This window comes from Lacerta agilis, chromosome 12, assembly GCF_009819535.1.
Source record: "Lacerta agilis isolate rLacAgi1 chromosome 12, rLacAgi1.pri, whole genome shotgun sequence".
Classification (NCBI taxonomy): Eukaryota; Metazoa; Chordata; class Lepidosauria; order Squamata; family Lacertidae; genus Lacerta; species Lacerta agilis.
Genome location: NC_046323.1, coordinates 12,772,433 through 12,798,719, shown reverse-complemented (window position 1 = coordinate 12,798,719; position 26,287 = coordinate 12,772,433). Strand labels below are relative to the sequence as shown.

The 26,287-nt window shown below is 46.9% G+C and overlaps 1 protein-coding gene across 1 annotated transcript in view; it reads left to right on the top strand.

The window, feature by feature from the left end:
* Positions 1-4,287: 4,287 nt before the first annotated feature.
* The window catches only part of SH3BP5 (SH3 domain binding protein 5), a 56,857-nt gene continuing 34,857 nt past the window's right edge, over positions 4,288-26,287 (top strand). Inside the window, exons 1-3 of the mRNA XM_033165364.1 lie at positions 4,288-4,422; positions 9,031-9,093; positions 23,244-23,372. Coding sequence (XP_033021255.1) covers positions 4,330-4,422; positions 9,031-9,093; positions 23,244-23,372 — 285 coding nt within the window. The 5' untranslated portion in view covers positions 4,288-4,329. The remainder of the gene's footprint in view (positions 4,423-9,030; positions 9,094-23,243; positions 23,373-26,287) is intronic.

The following is a 26,287-nucleotide window of genomic DNA, read 5'->3' as shown; positions in this document are numbered from 1 at the left end:
ACAGAGTGTTCTGAAAGAGGGAAGCCTGGCTGGCTGACACGCTGGGCAAAAGCACTTCACATTTCAACATTTTGCTTCAGGTCTCATTTGTTCCTAACAAGCATCTGAAGCAGAGCCGCAGTTGTCACTGTTGTGTTTGGTAAAAATTATTATTTCATTTTTTGATGTATATAAAATAGAGAGAACAATTATTTTTTAATATTATTTTTTATTGATTTTCCAAATTATTACGAATCAGTCCAGATTATTTAAATTTAATACAATTCCTTAAAATAATTAGGTTTCCCGCTCCTGTTGCAAGCATATGTCCATTACTTCCTGAGTCTTCATTCTTCTTTAATCTCCTCTCCATCCTTCTCTCGATGTTAATCCATTCTCACAGCTAGCCTTTATAGCTTCCTTACATACAGCACCTCTGTTATTTTTTCATAAATATAAAGCATCCATTTCACAGTTAGAACAATTATAACAGCAGGCGAAAATTCTTTTTCTTAATGGTGACATGGACCATTCATAGCGGAAGAATATTCTTCAAAACTGGGAGCAGGGCGGGGGTGGGGGGAGAAATTACAACAATTAACTGCAATGTTGTTCACCGCTCCTGCTCAGGATGGACATAAAAAGCATCTTGGTTCCCAAAATTCATTCTGATTGTGCAGATAAAATATAACTGATTGAATTCTACAGGACGTGATAATAGTGCATGAAAACAATCCAGATGGCAGACATACAACTCCAGATGGTGGAGATGTCTGGCATCATCCTGGCTCCCAGGCATCTTTACTTGGTCGCAAGCGGCCAATAGCCAGGTGCAAAATGCGCCTGGTGCCTGGCTAATTTCGAACACTGCTTTAGGCACTTCTTCTTCTTCTTCTTCTTCTTCTTCTTCTTCTTCTTCTTCTTCTTCTTCTTCTTCTTCTTCTTATTATTATTATTATTATTATTATTATTATTATTGCTGCTATCATCCCCGTTCGCAGCAGCCCTAGCCACTCAATTCACAGCTAGCTCTGATCAGATGTTCACTGTTGGCTTTCCTTTCTCTGTGGGATTTAAATGCCGATTTAGGGAGGGAGCCGGTGGCGACATATCAAGGCTAGCTCACTGCGTTGCTGTCTATTAATGGCACACCGGCTAACGGGGTTTATTCTTACACATGCTGAGTGTGTTGAGGGGCCTTTCAAAACCGCCACCACCCAGGCAGAGCCTTTCGCTCTTGGACTGAGCTGCGGCGCCTGAAACGCACAAACCAGATCCGGCAGCCGCTCCTCGAGCTTCACGCCTTGCCCTTGACTGAGTTGCCAAGGTCGGCGGAGGCGCTTCTTGCACACATGCTGCTTCTGCCACCCTGAAGCCATCGAGCTGTTTCCTAGCACCATTCTGGTGCAGCTTGTGACTTCACAATCGCTTGTGTGCACATCTGCAGCTTGCCTGCAAAGGGAGGGAGGTCTGCTGTGGGCCTTCCTGGAACCTCAGGGTTAGGATGAGCAAAGAAAGAGGAAGATAATAAACCACAAGATTATTACCAAGTGGGGAGAGAGAAAGGGGGGGGGGGAGCAGCAGCAGCAGCAGCAACAAAAACCTGGCTTTGCTTGCTCCTGTTTCCTTATCAGAGGTTTGGTATGTAGAAATTGCTTGGGTCCTTTTACACTCTGGACTTCGTGGTCTTTCAACCTGTGGTGTTTGGTGGTCAGCTGTTCTGCTGAGTAGGTCCCTAGATCTCTGCCTCCCAAGTCCTGCCCTGATGGTGAGGCTGCCACTTCTCAGTGCAAGGAGCTAAGCAGAGACTGTTCTGCTTATCGCAGGGCAGGTGGGGGGGGGGAGCGCGTTTAAAGGGACAGGGACCGAGGTCAGCCCAGTTCAACAGCTAGCAATCAACCCTATTCAGTAACCATATAACACTGGTCCTGATAGACCTACATTGGCTCCCAGTACGTTTCCGAGCACAATTCAAAGTGTTGGTGCTGATCTTTAAAGCCCTAAACGGCCTCGGCCCGGTGTACCTGAAGGAGCATCTCCACCCGCATTGTCCAACGCAGACACTGAGATCCAGCGCCGAGGGCCTTCTGGCAGTTCCCTCACTGCAAAAGGTGAGGTTACAAGGAACCAGGCAGAGGGCCTTCTCGGTAGTGGCGCCTGCCCTGTGGAACGCCCTCCCATCAGATGTCAAAGACATAAACAACTATATGGCTTTTAAAGGACACCTGAAGGCAGCCCTCTTTGGGGAATTTTTAAATGTTTCATATTTTATCCCTTTTATTATTAATAATAATAATATTCTATTGGGAGACACACAGAGTGGCTGAGGAAACCCAGCCAGATGGGCGGGGTATGAAGAAGAAGAAGAAGAAGAAGAAGAAGAAGAAGAAGAAGAAGAAGAAGAAGAAGAAGAATTTCCTACAGTCATACCTTGGTTTTCAAACAGCTTAGTTCTCGAACATTTTGGCTCTCGAATGCCGCAAACCTGCGAATGAGTGTTCCAGCTTGCGAACTATTTTTGGAAGCCAAATGTCTGACAGGCCTTCTGTGGCTTCCAATTGACTGCAGGAGGTTCCTGCAGCCAATAAGAAGCCTCAATTTGGTTTTTGAACGTTTTGAAAGTCGAACGGATTTCCGGAACGGATTCCATTCGACTTCCAAGGTACGACTGTATATACAGCAAAAGCACACCACTTTCCTCAAAGGAATCCCGGGAGCTGTAGTTTGCCCTGCACAGAGCTACAATTCCCAGCCCCCTTAACAAAGGACAGTTCCCAGGATTCTTTGGCAAGAAGCTGTGTGCTTTAAATGTATGATGATGAGGTATTTAGAAGGCATCCTGTCAGCTGCTGTGCCCAGCGGATGGAAACACAGTGAAATTTCCTGCAGTGTATCCTGCCCAGCCAGCCTGAACTGAAGATAGGTTTGTCTATTTGCCTATTTGCCTAGCTGTCAAGTCTCCCTTTTTTGCGGGGAACTCCCTTATTCCAAGCCGTTTCCCGCTGCTATCCCTGATTTTTTATATGCCTTAAATGTCCCTTATTTGAAAGGGAATATTCCTCTCCCCAGGCACGTCTCTACCCTGTGGCGCCTGCCCACTGAAGGTAACTCTTCATGCATGAAGTACACGAAAGCTTATATGCCATTAAAAAAAAATAGTCTTCAGGGTGCCACAAGGCTCTTCGTTTTTTTTTTTTATTGAGGGGGCAAACGTGAAAATAGTTCCTTAGTGACTGGGATCCACGGGTGTGTATGGCTTTAAAAAATGGATTAGATAAATTCAAGAAGGGTGAGGCTATCAACGGCTCCTAAACGTAATGGTTCTGCTGTTTTTCCAGCGTAGGGAGTATTATGTCTTGGAGTTGCTGGGAATCTCAGGACGGGTGAGAGTTGTGGCCCTGCGTTCCTACTTCTGGGCATCCCAGAAGCATCTAGTCGGCCTCCGTGAGAGGACAGGATGAGGGAACGGGTGGGCGGGCCACTGGCCTGATCCAGCCTTTATGGCAGGGTGTTAACAGAATGCGGGGGGGCGTCCCTTGGCGACGCGGCGTTGTGCGAATTCCTGGTGACACTACTTTTCAGTGCGCGACGCAAGAGCATTGGGAAACGAAGGTGACATTCAGAGGGAAATTTGCCCCAGCTAGGTGTCGGGGCGCAAGCAACGCTTGCAAGAAGTCTCCCACTTGCGTTGCATCCCCATTGTCGTGGATGTGCTTCTCCCTGGAAATAAATCCACCATAACCGGGTGTTTAAGGTGCGTGCCTTTATCTCAGTAGATTGCTGCAAATTACATCACACACACACACACACAAAATATCCCAGGAACATAAAAGCAGCAAAGACTCTTCCGTAAAGCTTGACCTATTTTCAAGCCCCACCACCACCACCACACCTGTTCCTATTTCCTTTTAATATAACAGAAGGGGAGGAAATGCTGAGCTGGGAGGGAGAGTGCAAAGTGGATGATGGATTTTTTTTTCTTTTTAAAAAGCAGGGCCTCTGATTCAGCAGCGTCGGAAGGAGGCGGACCATGCCTGGGTGTCAGCGAGCGCCGCTTGGCGACGGCAGCCGCTGATGCTGCAGCCAGGGGGCGAGGCGCGTTTCCTTTCCTCTACTCTCCGCCTAACGGAGCGGCAGCTGGCGACGAGCGAGGCGCGCGCAAAGCGCAGGCGGCGAGGGGGGCGGCTGCTGCAAACTCCCCTTCTCCTTCCTCCGGAGGATACCGACGACCCTCGGCAGGGAAGGAAAAAGAAAGCCGCAACAGCAGCAGCAGTTCAGAAGGATCAGCCAGATCCTCCCTCCTTGGGAACAGGAGAATCCCCCCCAACCCCCACCAACGTCGCCAAAAACATGGATCCTGCAACCAGGAGGACCAAGGCGGAGGACGCCGAGCAGCTCCCGCAGCAGCCGGAAGAAGAGGAAGAAGTGGATCCCAGGATCCAGGTAATGGCCAGGAGGGAGGAGGCACAGGTTCGGGATCGCTTTCTTGGGGATCCGATTTAGCCCCCCCCCCCACGGCTCACTCACGCCCCTTCGCGGGGAGCGCACATGGTGGGCGCTTCGGCGGCGGGGGTGGGGGGTGGGAATCAGCGTGCGCATTTTGGGGAGGTTGCAGGGCCGGGCGCCTTTTATTGGGAAAGTGTGCGTGCGTGGCGCTCGCTTGCGCCTGCCCAGCCGAGCCGATTCTCCTCTTCCCCCCCCCCCCAAAAAAGCCGCGTGTAAATTCCTGAAAAAGGAGGAGGGGGCGTTGCCTGCCGCCATGCGCTCCCCCCACCCTTGGGTGCTTCATTAGATTTCTGCCAAGGTGCTTCTGCAGGCGGCAAAGCGAAGGGGGTCCGCCGATCTCTCCTTTGCAGTTTTGCAAAGGGTGCTTTTGGGGAAAGAGGAGGACCCGCCTCTCCTCGTCGCCTTCCCTCTTCTCCTTTTCTAAAAAGCAGCAGCAGCGACGTGCAAGCGGCGAGAAACACCCACACCCTGTTCTGGTGGCGGTGTCTCTCTGCCTTCGGTCGTTGTCAGAGGGTCGGGCTCCTTGGGTTTTTGGTGTGTGTGTTTTAGGATGTCGTGCCAAAGGCAAGGGATCTGGCTCCGGGCGAGCGCTGGAGAAGGGGGGATGAGGGTGGAGAGGGGCTCTCGCCTAGGGATGCCAGGCCGGAGGTTGCGCTAGAGCGCTTTTGAAGGTCGTGGTGGCCTCTTGAGAGAGAGAAAGGCGGGGAGAAGAGAGCGAGCGCTACTATTATACTGGCTCAGTATTTCTACACTGTCTGGCAGCCACTGTCCGGGGTTCAGCCCCACGGGGAGGTGCCAGATTTTGAACCTGGAGCCTTGTGAATGCCAAGCAGATGCTGTGCCACTGAACCAAGCCTCTCGGGGGGCCCCCCAATGTTGTTGTTGTTGTTTGTTTGTTTAGTTTATGTACCTCCTTTATCTTCCAAGGATCTCAAGGTGGTGTACATTGGTTCTCCTCGCCACGTCATCCTCACAGCAACCCTGTGAGGTAGGTCAGGCGAAGAGCTTCCTGGCCGTGTACAGATTTGAGCCCCGATCTCTCTATACACTATAACCATCGCACCACACTGCCTCCCTATAGTTTTAAAACCATTGACCACATTCCTGGCCTATATTACCAACAGAGTTGATCAACTGCAACCTTGTTCGCATACCACGAGCTCCAATGGTCTCTGTTTCACCAGGGTCAAATCAAATGTGCAATCCTGCTGGGACACTAGCTTCAGCTAGCGTTAGACGCTGAGATAGCTGGTTACAACCAGAAGTGAATTAGTGCTCTCTGACGAAGATCCTGCTCTCAGTTTCAGTTACTGCCCCTCTCCGCTCTGCCGGTTCACAAATAGCTTCCCCTGCTTTAAATGTCCCCCGCACCTGCAGTACAGGAAAAGACAGTTCCTTGCCCCATCTCATCCAACATTCAAGCTTTGAAAGGCTTCAGGTGCGCAAGTGGCCTATGACTAAAATTATAAATATATAACATCCCTGTCAATTTCACTGTTTAGGTTTTCTTCTCCTCCAAATTAAGATATTATTGTGTGCACTGTTTTGGTGACAAAAAAAACCCCTATGCCCATGAAAATGACAATTCCTTCCTCTTGTCAGCTGTTCTTGCAGGGGTGGATGGGGTCATAGTATCATACAATTGTAGAGTTGGAAGAGACCGCATAGGTCGTCTAGTCTTAGCCCCTGCAATGCAGGAGTTTTTCATCCAAGGTGGGGCTTGAACCCACCACCCTGAGCTTAAAAGTCTTGTGCGCTACCAACTGAGCTATCCCGGCAGAGAAACTGTTTTCTTTCCCTCCCTCTCCTGTGACAGGTTCTGCAGATGTCCCCGTCAGGAGAGAGGAGTAGTTGAGCAGGATCTTCTCTGCCAGCTGGGACCAAAGATATATTTCCATCTGTGGAGGAGAGGTTGACACATGAAAAAGTTCTTTAAAAATCCTCACTATAAACCAGGGGTCAGCAAACTTTTTCAGCAGGGGGCCAATCCACTGTCCCTCAGACCTCGTGGGGTGGCCGGACTATATTTTGAAAAAAAAAATGAATAAAAAAATGAATGAATTCCTATGCCCCACAAATAACCCAGAGATGCATTTTAAATAAAAGCACACATTCTACTCATGTGAAAACACGCTGATTCCCGGACCGTCTGCGGGCTGGATTTAGAAGGTGATTGGGCCGCATCCGGCCCATGGGCCTTAGTTTGCCTACCCATGCTAAGTATGTTCAATATATAAGTATGTTCAAATATATAAAAGGATGTCATATCGAGGAGGGTGAAAGGTTGTTTTCTGCTGCTCCAGAGAAGCGGACACGGGGCAATGGATTCAAACTACAAGAAAGAAGATTCCACCTAAACATTAGGAAGAACTTCCTGACAGTGAGAGCTGTTCGGCAGTGGGATTTGCTACCAAGGAGCGTGGTGGAGTCTCCTTCTTTGGAGGTCTTGAAGCAGAGGCTTGACAGCCATCTGTCAGGAATGCTTTGATGGTGTTTCCTGCTTGGCAGGGGGTTGGACTGGATGGCCCTTGTGGTCTCTTCCAACTCTATGATTCTATAAACAAATCAGTTGGGGGGCAAAGTGATGGGTGGAGAGTCAGAAAGGGTCTTTAGCTAAACAGGTAACGTGAGAAATGAATGCAGCTGTCCACCTTCATTCCTACATAGCCACCAGTTGATCTCAAAACCCGATCGAAGTGTCTTTAAAATGGCCTTTGTGCCTTTCCCACACATGCATACCGACAATAAGAGAGATGCTGCCAGATGTTTGAAATGTCATGTTGTTAAGCTGATACGTGGGGCAGAAAGTCCCTGGCTCAGATGTCTCCTGGCTCAGATGTCTCTGGGGCAACCTGAGGTGAGCTATCTGCAAAATGAGGACCAAACATGCTCTGGGCTCTCCAACCTCTCTCGCCGCCGACAAAAACAAATGCATAAAGAACCTATCACACAAAAACTCTGCACATACGGTATGCAAAAGAATGAAAGACCATTATCCCCCACCGTTTGAAATTAGCCAGGCGCCAGGCGCATTTTGCGACTAGGGATTGTGGGAATGCGAGCGCACGGTGGATTTGATATAAATCAGATCGATTTAAATTACGATTTAAATCACTAGTCAGTAAGACTTGATTTAAATCTTTTTTTTTTTTTGCAGAAAGACTTATTCTGGCTGCTATAATCTTAATATATTTAGAACCAGATGAAGGTTTCATTTTTGGAATAATACATTTTCAGAGTAAGTTTTACAGTTATATCAAAAACTACTGATTGTGTAGTACTGTCAGAAATACACATAGACCGATAAGTATGAAATTACTGTGCTGTTTAATAAGTTAACTTTTTATATTTGGACAACTTTTCTGCTGTGCTTCATTAGAAGGAGAAAAACAATTACAATTGTCTTTTTTAACAATTTATTTAACTAAAACAATAACATAGCCTGTGTATCAATGTTTGTTAACTGATGTGGTTGACCAGGTTTTTAAAAAACAAAAACAAACAAAACATTAGATTGAGTTTTAGCACACATGAAAAACTTAAAACAAATCCTTATTTCCTGATAATAGCCCTTGGACTATAATGTAACTTTAATAGAAAACTATCTTTGGAAAGATTTTCCCTCCAAAAGCATTTTATTTTAAAAATCCAATTTAAATTAAAAAAAAAATTAAATTAAAATCTGGCAGCTCATTTGTCAGGATTACTGTCTCAATGTACGCGAAGCAGGGGACTGTTGTAACAGCCCATATAAATACTAAGTATTCCTGGGTCGAAATATTGGACCTGCTGGAGAGACCCGGGTTCAAATCTTCACGCAGCTGTGAACCTTGTGCCAGGCATGCACTCTGAAGTCTTAGCAACCTCACAGGGTTGTTGTAAGGATAATAAAATGATATTTTTTTTGGGGGGGGGGAGAATCATGTATGCCACCCTGAGCTCTGTGGAGAAAGAGTGGGATAAACATGTAATTAAATACTTCTTAATTTTAGCAGGGTTAGAAGAAAGGAAAAGGCGGTGGGGGTTGGGGAGGATTGGATACCTGGAATCTTAAATGTGGTAGTTGGGGGGGGGGGAGAAAATCCATTTCATTCTCTCGAACTTGGATCTTGCCTGTCGCTAAGCGATGGCTTAGGCCTCTTTCCCTAAGCACTGTTTGTTCTTCATTAGATGCACTTTCTCGCCCTTCTGGGAGAAGTTCGGTTCTCGATTTGCACTCATGACTTGCAAGTCCTAAAGAGGAACAGCTTTGGAATTGAACTAGAATAACTCTTAAAAACGTAAGCCTCCGTTGCAGTCATCGAAAGGTGTCCGAAGTCTCTCCCTCTTCCCTGTCCCCAAATCCGCCTCACCACAGAGGCCCCAGTGCCATAAATTTCGGCCTCGCAGTTAAAATACCTTCCACCGTTCCGTTTCCATTTCACATTCCAGATGAGGCCCTTCTCCCCGAAATGCCAGATGACACTTAATAACCCGAGTCCATCCCAGCTCTGTCGGTGTCTTATTTCTCAACATGTGCTGTTTTTTTTTTTGGCTTTCTTCCAGGGGGAACTAGAAAAGTTGAATCAATCCACAGATGCTATCAATCGGAGAGAAACAGAGCTTGAGGTACCATTTTTTTAATGCTTTCCCGCTTTGTATGAATACCCATTCTTCTCAGAGATCTTGTATATACATTTTAAAGATTATTATTATTATTATTATTATTATTATTATTATTATTATTATTTTATTTTAAGAGAATGGTAATTGTTTGGATTTTTCTTGTCTTTGCCGCTTTTTTTTTTTTAAAAAAAACATCAATAACTCAAGAGAAACGCAAAAATAAAAATGTCTGCATGGACTAAGCCAGCAGATGAAGAGAAAGTAGGTCACACATCTCCTGCTCAGACACTGAAACTGAATGACGTTACTTTGCACAGTGCTTTGAATCTCATTAGTCCTGTGATATCTTGCACCAAGGGATAAGGAGTGTAGCAATCAAAGTGGTAATTAATCTTACATGTAGGTATGCAAAAAGTGCTTTTGAATTTGGTAGGGATCCCTCCCTCCCTTTCTCCCTCCTGTAGCGCTTCCGCCAACATATGCGGGATCCTGAGATGCTGCTTCGAAATGAAAGAAAGACTTCTTATTATTTCTGCCAGATTTATATACAGCTTAATCGAAAACAACCCGGGAAAGTCCTAAGAAAACGCCAAAGAAAGTCAACGGGCTTTAAAAACCGGAAGGCAAAATGAAAATATCATAACGATAGTTAAAACGGATAGTTTTAAAATACAGATAGGCCGGGTACAGATTTCCCATCTGGGTAGGCTTGCTTGATTTTCTTTATTTTTAAAGAAGGTATGGGAAAAAGGACAGAAGCGCCTGCCCTAATATTTATGGGTGCAGCCACACCGAAGGGCGGCTTTCTCACAAAAGCGGAACGCATACTTGTAAAATTCCCAGTTCCGCAAGGATGTAGTCTCAAAACTCAGAACTTTGCTCATTGTCAAAATGAGGAAAGGTTGCCGAAAATGTATTACACGTTAAGTAGTCTCAGAAAGGTTTGAAAAGGGGGCGTTTGTCTCTCCTTGCGGCAGCCGAGCGTAAGAACAAGCAAGCCACAGAGTGGACCAGTATGTTGGGCTGTGGGAATATTTCTCTTCTGCTCCCCCGTCTCCATTTTACAAATCGGGAGAGAATGAGCCACAGGTCTGACAGAACCGAAGGAGTATTGGGTATCGGGCTTAATGCTCTTTAGCAATCCTTGCACTGGTCTGCATGCAAAATGGACGGGGCCAGCCCTACCATTAGACAGAGTGAGTGTCATGAGAGGGCAGCAAGTTGTTAATTACGGGACTTGACCGTTACTGCATTTTTACTGCCAGGGAAAAGGGGAAGCTTGTGGGATTTTTCTGCCTCGGGTGCCCAAATATGTTGGTCAGCCTTGAGTACTCTGTACCTCAACTTGAGGGAAACAGCTGTGTGGGGAGGTGACATTCGCTGGTCTGCCTCAGGTAGCAAAATGAGAATTGAAGCTCTAACCTACTTCAGTCTGGCCGATCTCATTCCTGCAAGCCACGCTTTCCGTTTTTTTGGAGCACAGAACTGAATCCAGATGTGGCTCTCCAGATGTTGGCAAACTACAGCTCCCATCAACCCCCGTCGGCAGAGTGCAGCTCCCCATACCCAAATTACATTTATGCATGTTTCTGGTAGGATTGGTGGTATGGAGTGAATCTTAAGGCAGGGATGGGGAGCTTCGAGCCCTCCAGATGTTCGCAACTTCCACCATCGCCGGTTATTGGCTTTACTGACTTTGGCTGATGGGTAGAGTGTGGGGCTCTTAATCTCAGGGTCGCGGGTTTGAGCCCAACGCTGGGCAAAAGGATTCCTGCATTGTAGGGTCTTTGGACTCGATGACCCTCGTGGTCCTTTCCAACTCTGCAATTCTATGAGGTGTTGTCTAAGGACACGGGTGGCGCTGCGGGTTAAACCACAGAGCCTAGGGCTTGCCGATCAGAAGGTCGGCGGTTCGAATCCCCGTGACTGGGTGAGCCCCCGTTGTTCGGTCCCTGTTCCTGCCAACCTAGCAGTTCGAAAGCACGTCAAAGTGCAAGTAGAAGGTAAAGGTGGGAAGGTAAACGGCATTTCCGTGCGCTGCTCTGGTTCGCCAGGAGCGGCTTAGTCATGCTGGCCACATGACCCGGAAGCTGTACTCCGGCTCCCTCGGCCAGTAAAGCAAGATGAGCGCCGCAACCACAGAGTCGTCCGCGACTGGATGTAACGGTCAGGGGTCCCTTTAGCTTTATGAGGTGTTGTCCAACAACTGGAAGACCACAGGATCCACATCCTGTGCCTTAAAGGGTTTTTCTTGCTTCAGCTGCTGTTTAGAAATAAATGTTCACGAGATGCCCGAATTATGCTGCACTGACATATGAAACAACAATATCAATTTACATACCACCCATTAACAGTAGATCCCAGGGCAGTGTACAACATTAAAAACACATTACAGAACATCAATGATAAAAACATAGTAAAAACGTAATAAATTGAATGCTGACCGAAAGCAGGTAATAGCATTTTGTTTTGTCGGGGGGTGGAGAGAGGCAGCAATCATGTAGATTTTTTTCTTTCTTTTCCCCTTTTGTTCTGTGCTCCCGTTTGTCCGATATCAACATTGTTGTTCCCTAGGCCATTTCGAAAGAAGCAACATAGCGCTTACTTAAATGCTCCTTTCCTGTCGCCTGGCCTTTTAAACTTTAGCTCCCTACCTCCAGCTGATGGTAACCGATGTTGTCAGTCAGGGACCTGGCAAAGGAGAAGAGGCTATTCTGGGCAGATGTCGCCATTTCGGAGAAGAGGTCTCTTAATAAGTTCTCTGGGCACCAATCTCTGCAAACAAAGGGCAATTGAGGGCACGACTGTAATTTATGAAGGTTGGGGGATTTTTTTGAGGCGGTGGTTCCCAGACGAGAATTGCACGAAAGCACTAATTTGCCCCTCTCTAATGTATGCCAGTAATTTGGTCAGTAGCGCCCTTGTGGGAAGGCAGAGTAGCTAGAGGATGCATCCTTTGTACAGTGGAACCTCAGAAGCCCAAATGCCTGTAAATTCAAACGTTTCGGCTCCTGAACGATCGAAAACCGGAAGTGATTGTTCCAGTTTGCGAATGATTTTCGGAAGTCGAACGTCCAGTGCGGCTTCCGATTGGCTGCAGGATGCTCCTGCAGCCAATCGGAAGCTGCGCCTTGGAAGTCGAACAGACTTCTGGAACGGATTCTGTTTGACTTCCAAGGTACGTCTGTACAGCTTTGCTGCTGTTTATACCCAGGCTACCAACCTTTTAAAGCCCCGTGTGGGTTTTTTTTAGCGGGTGCAGTGGGAAACCTCTCTCCTCCCTCCCTCAAACCAGCCTTTCTCCAAGAGGCTGAAGGAGGCAGAGAGAGCATGCGTGCTCACCCTTTTCCCAAGGTAAAGGTTGGATTCCGTAGAATTACTCTGAGCTTTAAAAAGCACATTTAGCTGAAAGAGGAAGTGGGAAGGATTCGCACTTTTCCAGCTTCCTCTTTCAGCTCCACGTACTTTCCAAGGGAGAAAATGGTAACCGCTGTCTCCACCTTGTCACTGGGGTCTATGTGATGGTGGTTCTGAGGCCTTGTGTGTGCCAGGGGAAGATCTCAAGGGTGCCATGCCACCCACAGGCACCACCTTGTTTAGCTAGGCATTCCTTTGCATCCTTTTCTGTGGCACGAGAGACACGGAAGAGGTGGACCGATCTCTCCACGTCCTGATCTTTGCAGAGCCATCATTATTCTAGGTCTGCACGACTTGCGACCCATCACGTTGCGTGCTTGATAAACCTGGCATTGACGTCTGCAACTACTGGTTAAGAGTTCTGGGCTAGGGAGACTATGGTTCAAATCCCCGCTCAGCCATGAAATTTGGGGTGATCTTTGAACAGTTGCACTCTCTCTCAGCCTAACCTACCTCCAAGGGTTGTCGCGAGGGGCGTTAGAAACTCAGATATATAAGCCAGACACCACACGGCTCCTTAAGTCAGGGTTGCAATCGCCAAATCAGGACAACTCGTTGCCTTTTTTGAGACATGTGGCGTGAAAGTCACATTTTCCCCAATACGATTTTTTGGTTCCTGAAATGAATTCTGATTCTGCAGATAAAATATAATGGATAGAATTAGTGTGAAAACAGTTGAAGGTTTTTGAGGATCCCCAGGAATGTGTCTCCAGATGGTGGGAGACATCAGGTGCCATCCTGGCATCTTCACTTGGTTGCAAGTGGGTGATAGAGGTAAATGGGACCACTGACCATTAGGTCCAGTCGCGGACGACTCTGGGGTTGTGGCGCTCATCTCGCTTTACTGGCTGAGGGAGCCAGTGTACAGCTTCCAGGTCATGTGGCCAGCATGACAAAGCTGCTTGTGGCGAACCAGAGCAGCACACGGAAGCGCCGTTTACCTTCCCACTGGAGTGGTACCTATTTATCTACTTGCACTTTGACGTGCTTTCGAGCTGCTAGGTTAGCAGGAGCAGGGACCGAGCAACGGGAGCTCACCCCGTCGCGGGGATTCGAACCGCCGACCTTCTGATCGGCAAGCCCTAGGCTCTGTGGTTTAGACCACAGCGCGACCCGCGTCCCATCCACAAGTGGGTGATAGCCAGCTGCAAAATGTGCCTGGCGAATTTTGAATGTGGGTCGTGAGGATAAAATTCCGCTAGGGTAGGAGAACCACAAGTGCCGTTATGAGGTCCTTCAAAGAAAGGTGGAATATATAAATGCAATAAATCAGTCGTGCATTTGGGAGACCACAGTACAAGATTGACAAGTCCTGTTAGGTCTGGGGAATTGTGAGTTGTGCAGGCCTTCCTCATTTCTGCATCCCTTAATGCCTGCGATAGGCTACTCTGCGGCAACTTCCAGCACTTCCCAGCGCATGCATAGTTGTTGTGAGCTTCTGCCGCTATGTGCTGGACGCCACTTTCGGTGTGCTGTGGCTCGTTTGCACGATGACGATGATTTTGAGATCCTGTATCAAAATCCTTGGCTGTGCAGAACCGACAGTCGCGGCAGTATAGTTACTGGCTCGCTTGTTTTTCTTACGTATTTTGTGTTTTCGTTTTGGTGTTTCAGTGCTGTGAACCGCCCTGAGATCTACGGATGAGGGGCGGTATGCAAATTTAATAAATAATGGTACTAATTGACATGGTGGAAATGATTTCCATGACACGTAAATCCAAGAATCGGTGGCTGATGCATATATGTTCTCCTATTAAAAAAATGCAAAGGTTTGGCTAGCAGCCTGCAAAGTCAATATCCTTGGCAGCCTCGGTTCTGCAAGACGATAAACAGCATCCTGTATCCTCTCCGCCCAATTGTTTATGGCCCCCTGGAGCGCTTGCTGCTCCTCCGATGACTTGGAAGCGTGCTGTGTATTTCTGCGGTGGCCTCGGCAAGGTAGAGAGCAAATGGATTGAAAGGCACTGGGCTATTGATGGTTTTGTATAAATTAATCTATTGCTTCTTAATGAGCCTTTGATTGGGCTTGGTTAAAATCCACAACTCTGTTGGCACAAAGTGCAGAGCTGAGCGCTAATGCTCCAGCCAAGGATTATGGAGGTCCTCCGAGGGATTTTTAATGTGCGGCTTTGTCTGGTGTTCCTTCTCATGATTGAAGCCTTTGTGAAGTCGACTCTTCGCTAATACTGTTTTAAGACAGGCGAGCGCTGCTTTGCCGCGTCAGCAGTGCTCTGGCTTTGTGTGTGTGGACACGATGGCTTTTTGATATGAAATAGACCAAACATATAGGATATAGCCTATCTTGATTTCAGCAAGGCCTTTGACAAGGTGCCCCATGATATTCTTGTAAAGAAGCTGGTAAAATGTGGGCTAGACAATGCTACCATTCAGTGGATTTGTAACTGGCTGACTGACCGAACCCAAAGGGTGCTCATCAATGGCTCCTCTTCATCCTGGAGAGATGTGACTAGTGGGGTGCCACAGGGTTCTGTCTTGGGCCCAGTCTTATTCAACATCTTCATCAATGACTTGGATGATGGGCTTGAGGGCATCCTGATCAAGTTTGCAGATGACACCAAATTAGGAGGGGTGGCTAATACCCCAGAGGACAGGATCACACTTCAAAATGACCTTAACAGATTGAGAACTGGGCCAGAGCAAACAAGATGAATTTTAACAGGGAGAAATGCAAAGTACTACACTTGAGCAAAAAAAATGAAAGGCACAAATACAGGATGGGTGACACCTGGCTTGAGAGCAGTACATGTGAAAAGGATCTAGGAGTCTTGGTAGACCACAAACTTGACATGAGTCAACAGTGTGATGCAGCAGCTAAAAAAGCCAATGCAATTCTGGGCTGCATCAATAGGAGTATAGCGTCTAGATCAAGGGAGGTAATAGTACCACTATATTCTGCTCTGGTCAGACCTCACCTGGAATACTGTGTCCAGTTCTGGGCACCACCGTTCAAGAAGGATACTGACAAGCTGGAACGTGTCCAGAAGAGGGCAACCAAAATGGTCAAAGGCCTGGAAACGATGCCTTATGAGGAACGGCTTAGGGAGCTGTGTATGTTTAGCCTGGAGAAGAGAAGGTTAAGGGGTGATATGATAGCCATGTTCAAATATATAAAAGGATGTCATATAGAGGAGGGTGAAAGGTTGTTTTCTGCTGTTCCAGAGAAGCGGACACGGGGCAGTGGATTCAAACTACAAGAAAGAAGATTCCACCTAAACATTAGGAAGAACTTCCTGACAGTGAGAGCTGTTCGGCAGTGGAATTTGCTACCAAGGAATGTGGTGGAGTCTCCTTCTTTGGAGGTCTTTAAGCAGAGGCTTGACAGCCATCTGTCAGGAATGCTTTGATGGTGTTTCCTGCTTGGCAGGGGGTTGGACTGGATGGCCCTTGTGGTCTCTTCTAACTCTATGATTCTATGAAAGATCTCCCCTCTGATAGTCAGCCCTGTTGCAAACGGGGTGGGGTCTCTCCACCCCCTTTTTGCCAGGCCCCGCCAGGCTGGAAAAATAAAAATAAAACAGCAGGGTAGTAACTTGAGTGCTTATTTGCCAAGCTCGAAATGGAGGGCAAAGCTTAGCATGACATGAATTGTGCATAAGCAGTTGATGTTGGTGGTTAAACATTTGCATAGCTTGGGCAGGGGGAGCAGGGCTGGGAACTCAACCCAACCCCTTAGCCCTGAGAGGTCAAACTTCCATTGGCACCAGTGCAAGTTTTCCCTTTCCGAGAATTTATTTCGGGGAGGGTCATTGGGACCACGGAGAGGGGAAAGGGTTAACTTGCCCACACTCCATCCTGATGCTGTCTCAGACCGAATGCAGTGTTCTCATTTGTGGCAAGCGTTTAATGATGCTTTGACCGTGAGCTGTGACCCATATTTACGTAGCCCTTTGCTGTGCTTGAGACCAAAAAGTTCATGGGCACTGGTTGTAAATGCTGATTTCCGAGAACTAAGACTTAGCGGTAGTAATGAAGCTGTGTGTGTTTATATGGGGCGGGCGGGGAGGCAGGAAATGGTTCTAGCTCATCCATGCATACTGAATTGGGACTAGGAAGGATCGCAGTGTGCACTTACACATAAATATCTTAGTAATCTGCAATTCAGTTGATGCTGTGCCTCATGCGTTTGACCTCCCAAGTTTTTATTACCCTCTTCAGGGTTACAATCATTGAGTGGGAAGGAACCACGAGGGCCTTCTGGTCCAACCCCTTGCAATGCAGGAATCTACATCTCTACCCCCCACACCCGGTATAATTTTTTAACGTTTGATTTTAAAAAAGTATAAACATACAACATAAAATAGTTCCGAATCCAAATATCAAGATTACTCTGAATCTCCTGACTTCCCCCCCATCCCTTCCGTGGGTCCTAACGGGATTATTATGTACAACTGCATATCAATACTTATCCAAATTTTTCATCCTAAATTATCCATACTTTCCATTGCTTTACAAGCGTGGTTAAAATCCTGCTAACAGTGGTCTTGTAAATAAATTATAAACTTTCTCCATTCCTTATTAAAGTTCTTGTCTTCTAGATTTCTGAGCTTTCCGGTTAATTTTGGCAATTCGGCATAGTCCATCAACTTGGTTTGTCATCCACAACGCAGGAATCTTTTGCCTAACGTGGGACTCGAACCCATAACCCTGAGATTAAAAGTCTCCTGCTCTACCAGTGGAGCTAGCCCAGGGATACAGTTTCCTTTCCCCGTCAGCTTCTTTGGCGATCACTCGTAGCCTAGTAAGATTGTCTTCCATAAACACGGTTTTAACTGTGGATTCATAAGTGACTGTGGAGGTCAATTCTGGATCCTTCCACAGTGGGGACATAGGTTTCTGGGCAGGAGTTGATCACGGCGAGGGTTTGCCAAGTGTGCCTTCTGCTTAGCGTGTTTCTCCCTTTTGTCCTCAGTTCAAGTGTCTTCAAATTCCATGACACCTTTGATAAAGGCTGTTCTCCAATTGGAGAGCTCGCAGGCCAGTGTTTCCCAGTTGTCGGTGTTTATACCACATTTTTTTAGATTTGCCTTGAGAGAGTCTTTCAACCTCTTTTGTTGACCACCAGCATTACGCTTTCCATTTTCAATTTCGGAATAGAGTAGTTGCTTTGGAAGACGATAATCAGGCATCCGCACAACATGACCAGTGCAATGAGGTTGGTGTTGAAGAATGCTAGTGTCAAAGAGTGAGCCGGCGGTAAATTGCACTGTGCAAATTGGATTTAACTCTTTATTAGCAAAAAAACACGATCTTCACTTGGCTGAGCGTGAGGCCTAATGAGCACAGCACCTCATCTCCAGCAGGTCTTAGCCCATGCATCAGTCACCAAGCCCTCACCTCCCCACAGCCGTCCTAAGTTGCCTCCTCTCCAAGGCATTTTCCAAGCATTCGGAGACTGTGCCTGCATGCCGCCAACCTCTCCTCTGCCCTTTTCATGCCTCTTCTGGTTCTGGGAGACAAGGTGGGGGTTTGGGGCAGGGGAGCCTGTTGCAACAGGAGGCGGAGACACTTGTGACTCTTCACCAACCTGATTCATCTCTGCCTCTCAGCCTCCTTCCTTTCCTGCTTCAGTTTCTGCCTCTTGTGGACTTCTCCCCGCCACAGACTCTCCTTGCTCATTAAGTCCTGTTACCTCTTCAGCTTCTGACACCTCCTCCTCCCAGTCTTCTCCCTCTGACCACAGATTGTCATCCCACCACCACTCCTGGGCTCTGAACCTTCTTTCCTAGGGGTTCCTCAGCTGATTCTTCCACATCCCACCATGACACCCATTCACAGTTCTTAACATATCAACAAACCAGTTAAAACGGAATCATTTCAAAGCGGACTGCAGTAAACGAAACTGATTGAGGACCACATATTCCCACTTAACTGGTTTTTCCATTGGGCTGATCCACTCACTTGTTCCGCCGTTCGTGACCTTGTAGTTTGAACCGGAATTTGCTGTGATGTGGACCAGCCTGGGGAAAAAAGAAAAGGGGGACGGAATTAGGTTATTTGTTCTGCTTTTAAGAAAACAGAATGCTGCACACAATGGTGATGAAGGAAGGAAGGAAATATTTAATGGCCCATTGAGGTAGGGCAGCTGGTCAAGAGCTGGGAGGCCTGCAGCAGAGCAGCTGGGAGCGACGGCAGAATGACTCTGGAGCTTTGAGCCGATGAATGAGGCGCTTTAGCCAGAGTATGTCAAGGCTCTTCCAATTTTGGGGCAGATGTAGCCTAACAACCACCCGCTGTGGTTCATGTTCTTGGCAGTATGTCGCGAGGCAGAATTTGAGACCTACCCTTGCGCGGTTTAGAACAGCTGCCACTGTGACTGGGGAAGTTATTGAAAAATCACTGGCGAAGCTGAGAATCGTGTGAATGCGTAACAAATGTTAGCAACAAAGGGAGCTGCCTTATGCAGAGTCCATCTAGCTCAATATTGTTCACACTGGCTGGCAACATGGTTTGAGGCAGTGTCCTTCCCAGTAGATGCTCACAGCCCACCCGTTCTCTCTGGTCTTGCCAGTGGTGTACCGTGGGTTGCCATTGCCCGGGGCCGTGCAGAGGTGGAAGGGAGAGGAAAAGACAGAGTGTGAATGCACATTCAACTGCCTAACGGTGTCCGTGTCACCCAGGAGATGGCAGCTGCAGAGATAAGAAAATAAGAGTCATTCCATTGCCTGGAGAGGCCACTTTTTGGTTCACATGGAGAAGCCGTTTTCAATGGAGCCCAGTGACAGAGGCACCCTGAGCTGTTTTGAGTTAACACTGGGTGTTGAAATACTGCGCCCCTAACAATTTTGTGCCACTGGAGAATCAAGTGTAGATCAGACAGTGGCATTTCAAATTTCTCAGTGCTAATACTGAGAAAGCCCCTGGGAGAGCATTTTCAGACTCTCCGAAGAGTCTCTAACACGAAGGCGGTCAAAATTCCAAAGGGAGACTCCAATGAGAAGTTGGAATTTATTTGCAGATTTGATGTGATCATATCTAAGCTCAACAGAGACTAGGGCGTGGCTACAGAAAGCCATTATACTTCTTAAAGGGGTCCATGTACACATCTGGCGCCTTCCAGATGTTTTGGACTACAACTCCCATCAGATCCAGTCAGCAGAGCTTTGCCAGTTTATCATACATTGGGAATAAGTTACTCTGTGCAGTTGCACAGTTGGGAAAGGGGCTGTGTGAATGGATCCTAATGTGTTTTTTTTGGGGGGGGGGGCAACCCAAAGCCTGACATCTTGAAACAGGAATATTGGCCTTACTCTGACTATTTAAACGTTTAGTGCTGGATTATTAAAGCCAGTTGCAAGCTAGAGCCTTCCCAGCTTCAAAGCCGGCGTATCTTACAGTCAATAATTTATTCCTTTCTACTGGGGTAATGAGCTGTCAACAGAATCCCAATCCCTGCCTGTCAAGAGGATAATGCAGCCTCTCTCTCTGCTATATGAACCCCGGGAAGAGAATAAATTTCATTCCCATGCTTGCCTGCCATAGAGCTGAGAATTGAGCGCTGTGTATCTGAAAACCTGTCATCCTGTGAAGGGCAGGAGAATCATCTTGTGTCTGACTTTCAGGCCTGGAATTCAAAATTCACTTGGGGATATCTGGAAGGGTGTGAGTGGCTGTAGCATTTGCTTTGTTGTCGCTGCTTTAAATCACCACATGGTTTAAAAGGGCCTTGAAATCTGTCTGGTTTCTCTTTCTTGAGACAGCATGTTACATCCACCATGAAAGGAAGTCATACCTGGTATACCGGGGACGGAATTATCAGCTGGTTTTTGCTGCACAGAAATCCTCTGCGCCCCCCGCAAGAGCAGGTTTTATTTGTCCTTCTCTATGGATTTATATTAAATACAGACTAGTACTTGAAATTATTGAAAAACGAAAGTGCTGATAATACACCCAAGTCTTTAATTTCACAGAAAGCCCCATCTTATTTAATAGGATTAAGCTGCTCACAGTAAGGTTATGCCCAGCCATCAACGCTCCAGAAAGTACATATTATGGTCTTCCTGTCTTGTTTTCCTGTCCTATTTTTGCAGCTGCTCAATTATAAAAGCTGATGTCATCCTAGCACATAGTTCTTAAAGAGAGTCAGAAATAAGCTTTTAGAGACGTTGGTTATAATTAAAACGTTTGCTTCACCAGTAAATGAAACCTTGTGTTGCTAATTACCATCCTTTTCTGGCTTGCTGTTGGGATGTCAGACTGTGTGTGTGTGTGTGTGTGTGGTGTGTTAATCCTTGCAAGGAGTCATATATTTGTAGAGTTGGAAGGAACCACGAGAATAATCAAGTCCAACCCCCTGCAATGGAGGAATCTTTCGCCTAACATGGGACTCAAACCCACAACCCTGAGTCTAAATGCTCCATCAACTGAGCTATCCCTTAGAAGAGATAGTTGCTTTTCAAAACTGGAGTTAGCTAGACCACAGCTCCATGCCGTTGGACCCCTGGACGGTGAAGTCCAGTCCAAGGCAACTAAAGGGTTGTGGCGCTCATCTCGCTTTCAGGCAAAGGGAGCCGGCGTTTGTCCACAGGCAGCTTTCCGGGTCATGCGGCCAGCATGGCTAAACCGCTTCTGGCACAACGGAACACCATGACAGAAACCAGAGTGCATGGAAATGCCGTTTACCTTCCCGCCACAGCAGTACCTATTTATCTACTTGCACTGGTGTGCTTTCGGACTGCTAGGTTGGCAGGAGCTGGGAAAGAGCAACAGGAGCTCACTCTGTTGCCGGGATTCGAACCACCGACCTTCTGATCGGCAAGCCCAAGAGGCTCAGTGGTTTAGACCACAGCACCACCCACATCCTAGATAGATAGATAAATAGATAGATAGTAAGTACAAAGTACAGTGGTATGTCTGGTTGTGAACTTAATTCGTTCTGGAGGTCCGTTCTTAACCTGAAACCGTTCTTAACCCGAGGTACCACTTTAGCTCTCCTGCCCACCTAGCAGTTCGAAAGCACGTCAAAGTGCAAGTAGATAAATAGGGACCGCTCCGGCGGGAAGGTAAACGGTGTTTCCGTGTGCTGCTCTGGTTCGCCAGAAAGCGGCTTAGTCATGCTGGCCACATGAACTGCAAGCTGTCTGCTGACAAACGCCGGCTCCCTCGGCCTATAGAGCGAGATGAGCGCCGCAACCCCAGAGTCGGACACGACTGGACCTAATGGTCAGGGGTCCCTTTACCTTTACCTTTACCACTTTAGCTAATGTGGCCTCCCACTACCGCTGCGCCGCCAGAGCACAATTTCTGTTCTCATCCTGAGGTAAAGTTCTTAACCCAAGGCACTACTTCCGGGTTAGCGGAGTCTGTAACCTGAAGTGTTTGTAACCCGAGGTACCACTGTATATAACTATTATAACCTCACCACTTATGCCACGCAGTGGTGCAGCGTGTTCAGGTCATGTTGTGAATAGCCCAGTCATTCCTGCCATACTGACACAACTGAGCTTCTTCCTGCTCCCTGGTGAATCATGCAGCCAGCACCTTCCTGTGCCAGGCAAAACTTTGGGTGGCGTGGGTGCAGTGGGGGAACTTGAGAATGACGTAGTCGAGCACTGATTTCCCTAGATATTGGGAGGGATAGACACGAAACACTGGGCTCCTGTTTCTAGTGGCAACCTTGCATTTGTTGTCATCCTGCCTGGTAGCAGACTAAACTACATCACAAGAGTATTGTGACATCAGCAGTGCCATCCCAGCCAGACTTTGGAGCAGATGGCCAGGACCCCACCCCACAGGCAGGAGTGTCCCCCTTGAGGTGGTGAGAAAGCTACAAACAACATTCTGCTTGGTGGTTGAGTTGGTATGGCAGCTAGTGAGATATTGGGCAAGGCCAACAATCGCGTATTGACTTGTAATGGTATAAAATGCCAGTAAATAGGCCTATAGGAACAGCAGGTTGTTGCAGCCCAATCTGTCTTGTGTTTAGGAAACATTACACCAAGGCGATACACTTCAAACCTAGATTGCTGTTCTTCTAAAAACACTGGTAGCATTAAGATAAATTCAACAGTGTAAATATGTTTTGATTGATGTAACAATGAATTACTGAATGGTTTAGTTAGGGATATAGGTTAAGCAAAATGAACCACCGAAAAATAAGAAGGGAAGTCATTGATTTAAGGTTGTTTAAATGAATATTTTGAAATGTAATTTAGGAAATTTAATTAAAAAATTATATACAAATAAACCTAGATAGCATTCCATGGAGGGTGACTCTATCAAGTTGCAATGGACATATTTTTTCATTGTCACGGTTTTCATCTTTTTTCGTTAAAAAACGAATAGTCCCCAAACAAATATTACAAGTACGATCACAGCTGAAAGGACATTATCAGTTAGTGCTAAGGGGGGGAAAGGGCCCCAGAATCGCTACCCACCCTGCAAAAGTCATTTGTTTCTTTTGAGGAATACAAAAGTTCATGTCCGGTTTTTTTTTATTATTATCTTGAGAGGATTTTGACCTCTGTTCAAATCTAGTTGGCATTGCCAGCAAAAGTTGTTAGATATTATATGCACATATTGGACATTTATCTAAGGCTTTCCCTGTCACAATGATCCTTATTTACTCTCCAGAAGGTTGAGCGGCACACATTTTCTTATTTACTCCAACAGCCGTGATCCTCAAGGTTCCTCTATGTTGTTCAGGATGGGCAGGCTTAGTGAATTACAACTACGAGAATATCCTCCTGAAACCTTTTTGCTTCCCTTCTCTGTTGCAGGATGCGCGCCAGAAATTCCGCTCCATCCTGGTTGAGGCTACAATAAAACTCGATGAGCTAGTGAAGAAGATTGGGAAAGCTGTCGAAGACTCGAAACCCTACTGGGAAGCTCGGAGGGTTGCCAGGCAGGTAAGCCAAAAAGCCTTCGCTATTGAGCTGGGAGGGTGTGACTCTCTAGCCACACAGAGTACACTTTAGCCTGCTTTGAATCATGGTTGGCAGCTTCATATACTGCGATTGTTCATATACTGCAATTGTTCTGCACTGGCTTTGTATTAAGGGTGTGATCTTGACTTATTCTCTCGGTTTGTGAAGCCAGAATTCCCCGGTTTGGACAGAACAAAGAACTGGTTGCATACAAGCCAGGAACTTCGAGCCAAAGCTGAAGGCTTCGCCGCAATGCTCGTTCCTAGCTTTATAAATCATAGTGAATGATCATCCAGATCTGCCGACCCAAGAGTACAGTGGCACCTTGGTTCTCGAATGGCTTGGCTCCCAAACAAATCTGTTCCCGAACACCGCAAACCCGGAAGTAGGTTTTCCGGTTTGCGAACGCATTCTGGAAGCTGAACGTCTGACGCGGCTTCTGCTTGAGTGCGGGAAGCTCCTGCAGCTGATCGGAAGCTGCGCCTTGGTTTTCAAATGGTTTCAGGAGTCGGAACAGACTCCCGGAACGGATTAAGTTCAAGAACCAAGGTACCACTGCACAAAGTTGCTGTTTATATTGTGCAATGTGTAAGCATTTGACGAACGTCATTGTGGATGTTTCAACTGTGCGTAATGGTCGCGGGACTGATGACACCGTTTTTCTCCTTCTGTACCCTCTCCGGCTGCTTGTAAATATCACCCACGCGCAAGAGAACTCTGAAAGGACTTGCTCTGTTCTCTTTCCCCATCCCCACTAATAAGAATGATCTGTCAGATCCTTCCAAAAACATATCAGCTGTGATTCCCAGCAATTGCGTCAGAACACAACTAATTATTGGTCTCAGGATTTCCATGTCTTTGTTCCGATTTTTTAAAATCCTGGATGCTCAGAAGCTCGAATTGTAAATTTATTTTAAAAAGCATGTGGGTGTGTTGTAATTTGAAGACGTTTGGGCGTTGCTTAGTCACGGGCTTTTGGGGTTGTTATGGAAACCGATGGCAAGCTAAAATATGGAGGAGTTTCTCTCTCGCACCTTCTCTTTCTGCAGTTTTGAACCAGAAAGGAGAACAGAAAATTCTGGTGGCATTGCTTAAAAGTGACTGTTTGTGGGTTAGGGTGTGAAAACAGTTGTGACTTGACTTGGCTGAGCAGCCGCTTTGTGACCATCATATTGTGACACGCTGACTGTTTTTAAATATCATAATAGTGACTGAGATGGTTTTCTTTTCTTACCATACCCCACTTGATCCAGTTTTGATTTGATGACCTGCGAACAGTATGGCTAGACTCAATGGTGCATTGAATGGAACAATGATATTCAATGGTGCAATTGTGGTTAATGCCGTCGGTTTGTTCTCCTGTAATGATTACCGGGGTGGGGGGACGACGACTCCGTCCTTAGGCCTTTCACTTTTGTGAGACATGGGGCCAGTTCTCATGACCCCACATTCTGGGATTATTTGCAATGTGTGCTCATTTCTCTTAGGAGCAGTGAGCGATGAAGCAGTCGGGTGGCTGCGTCACAATTGAATCTAAGCCTTGATTATTACTAATGGGAAGGTGAGTTGGGATCTGGGCTTGTAGTGGTGAGCAGTCCGAGACAGGTGGCTCTTTCTATAAACCGTCAGATGGCTTGACAAAGCTGAATTGGGTGGGAGCCCCTCAAAGTCATCTTGTTACCAGCTTATAAGTCGCTTTTCATGCTTGTTTGTGATACTAATTTAAAGGATCAGCCTCTGGAAAGTCATTAGGCTCACTGCCAACCCAAACATACTTGTCAGCAATTCTTTTGCTCCGATCATGTTTGTAGCTTACTCTGGAGCACTGTTTGTGCAGAGTGCAGCTTGCCAAAAAAAAAGGAGGGTCGGACTAGATGTCCCTTGGGGGTCCCTTCCAACTCTACAGTTCTATGAAAAAGGCTTGTGTGGCTAGGGTAGAATAAGGAGCTGCTGTTGCAAAAAAGGTAAAGGACCCCTGGACGGTTAAGTTCATTCAAAGGCGACTATGGGGTTGTGGCATTCATCTCGTTTTCAGGCTGAGGGAGCCGGCGTTTGTCCACAGACTTCTTTCCAGGTCATGTGACCAGCAGGACTAAACTGCTTCTGGCGCAACAGAACACCGTGACAGAAACGAGAGCGCATAGAAATGCCGTTTACCTTCCCGCCACAGTGGTACCTATTTATCTACTTGCACTGGCGTGCTTTCGAACTGCTAGGTTGGCAGGAGCTGGGACAGAGCAACGGGAGCTCACCCCACCGCAGGGATTCGAACCACCAACCTTCTGATCAGCAAACCCAAGAGGCTCAGTGGTTTAGAACACAACACATTGTTCCCTGTCACCCCCACCCCTGTAGTAAACCCAGCCTGTGTTGCCTACCCATTTGCTAATTCCGGAGTTGCTCTTTGACATCGTTGCACATTTTGGATGTTACGTGACTGCGTGGAGAAGGGTGTGGTGTGGAATTGCACACAATCCAAATTACAAGAAAGGCGATTCTGACTAGACACCAGGAAGAACTTTCTGACAGTATGACAGAGGTCCCCAAACTAAGGCCCAGGGGCTGGATGCGGCCTAATCGCCTTCTCAATCCGGCCCACGGACGGTCCAGGAATCAGTGTGGTTTTACACGAGTAGAATGTGTGCTTTTATTTAAAATGCATCTCTGGGTTATTTGTAGGGCATAGGAATTTGTTCATATTTTTTTCCAAAATATTGTCCTGCCCCCCACAAGGTCTGAGAGACAGTAGACAGTGCATTTAAAGCAGGTGGGACCCCCCAAACAATCCTGGGAACTGTAGTGTTTTAAGAATGCTGCTAATTGTAAGTTTGCAAGGGATAAACTATAGTTCCCAGGATTTCTTTGGAGGAAGTTACTCGCTTTAAACATATGGTGTG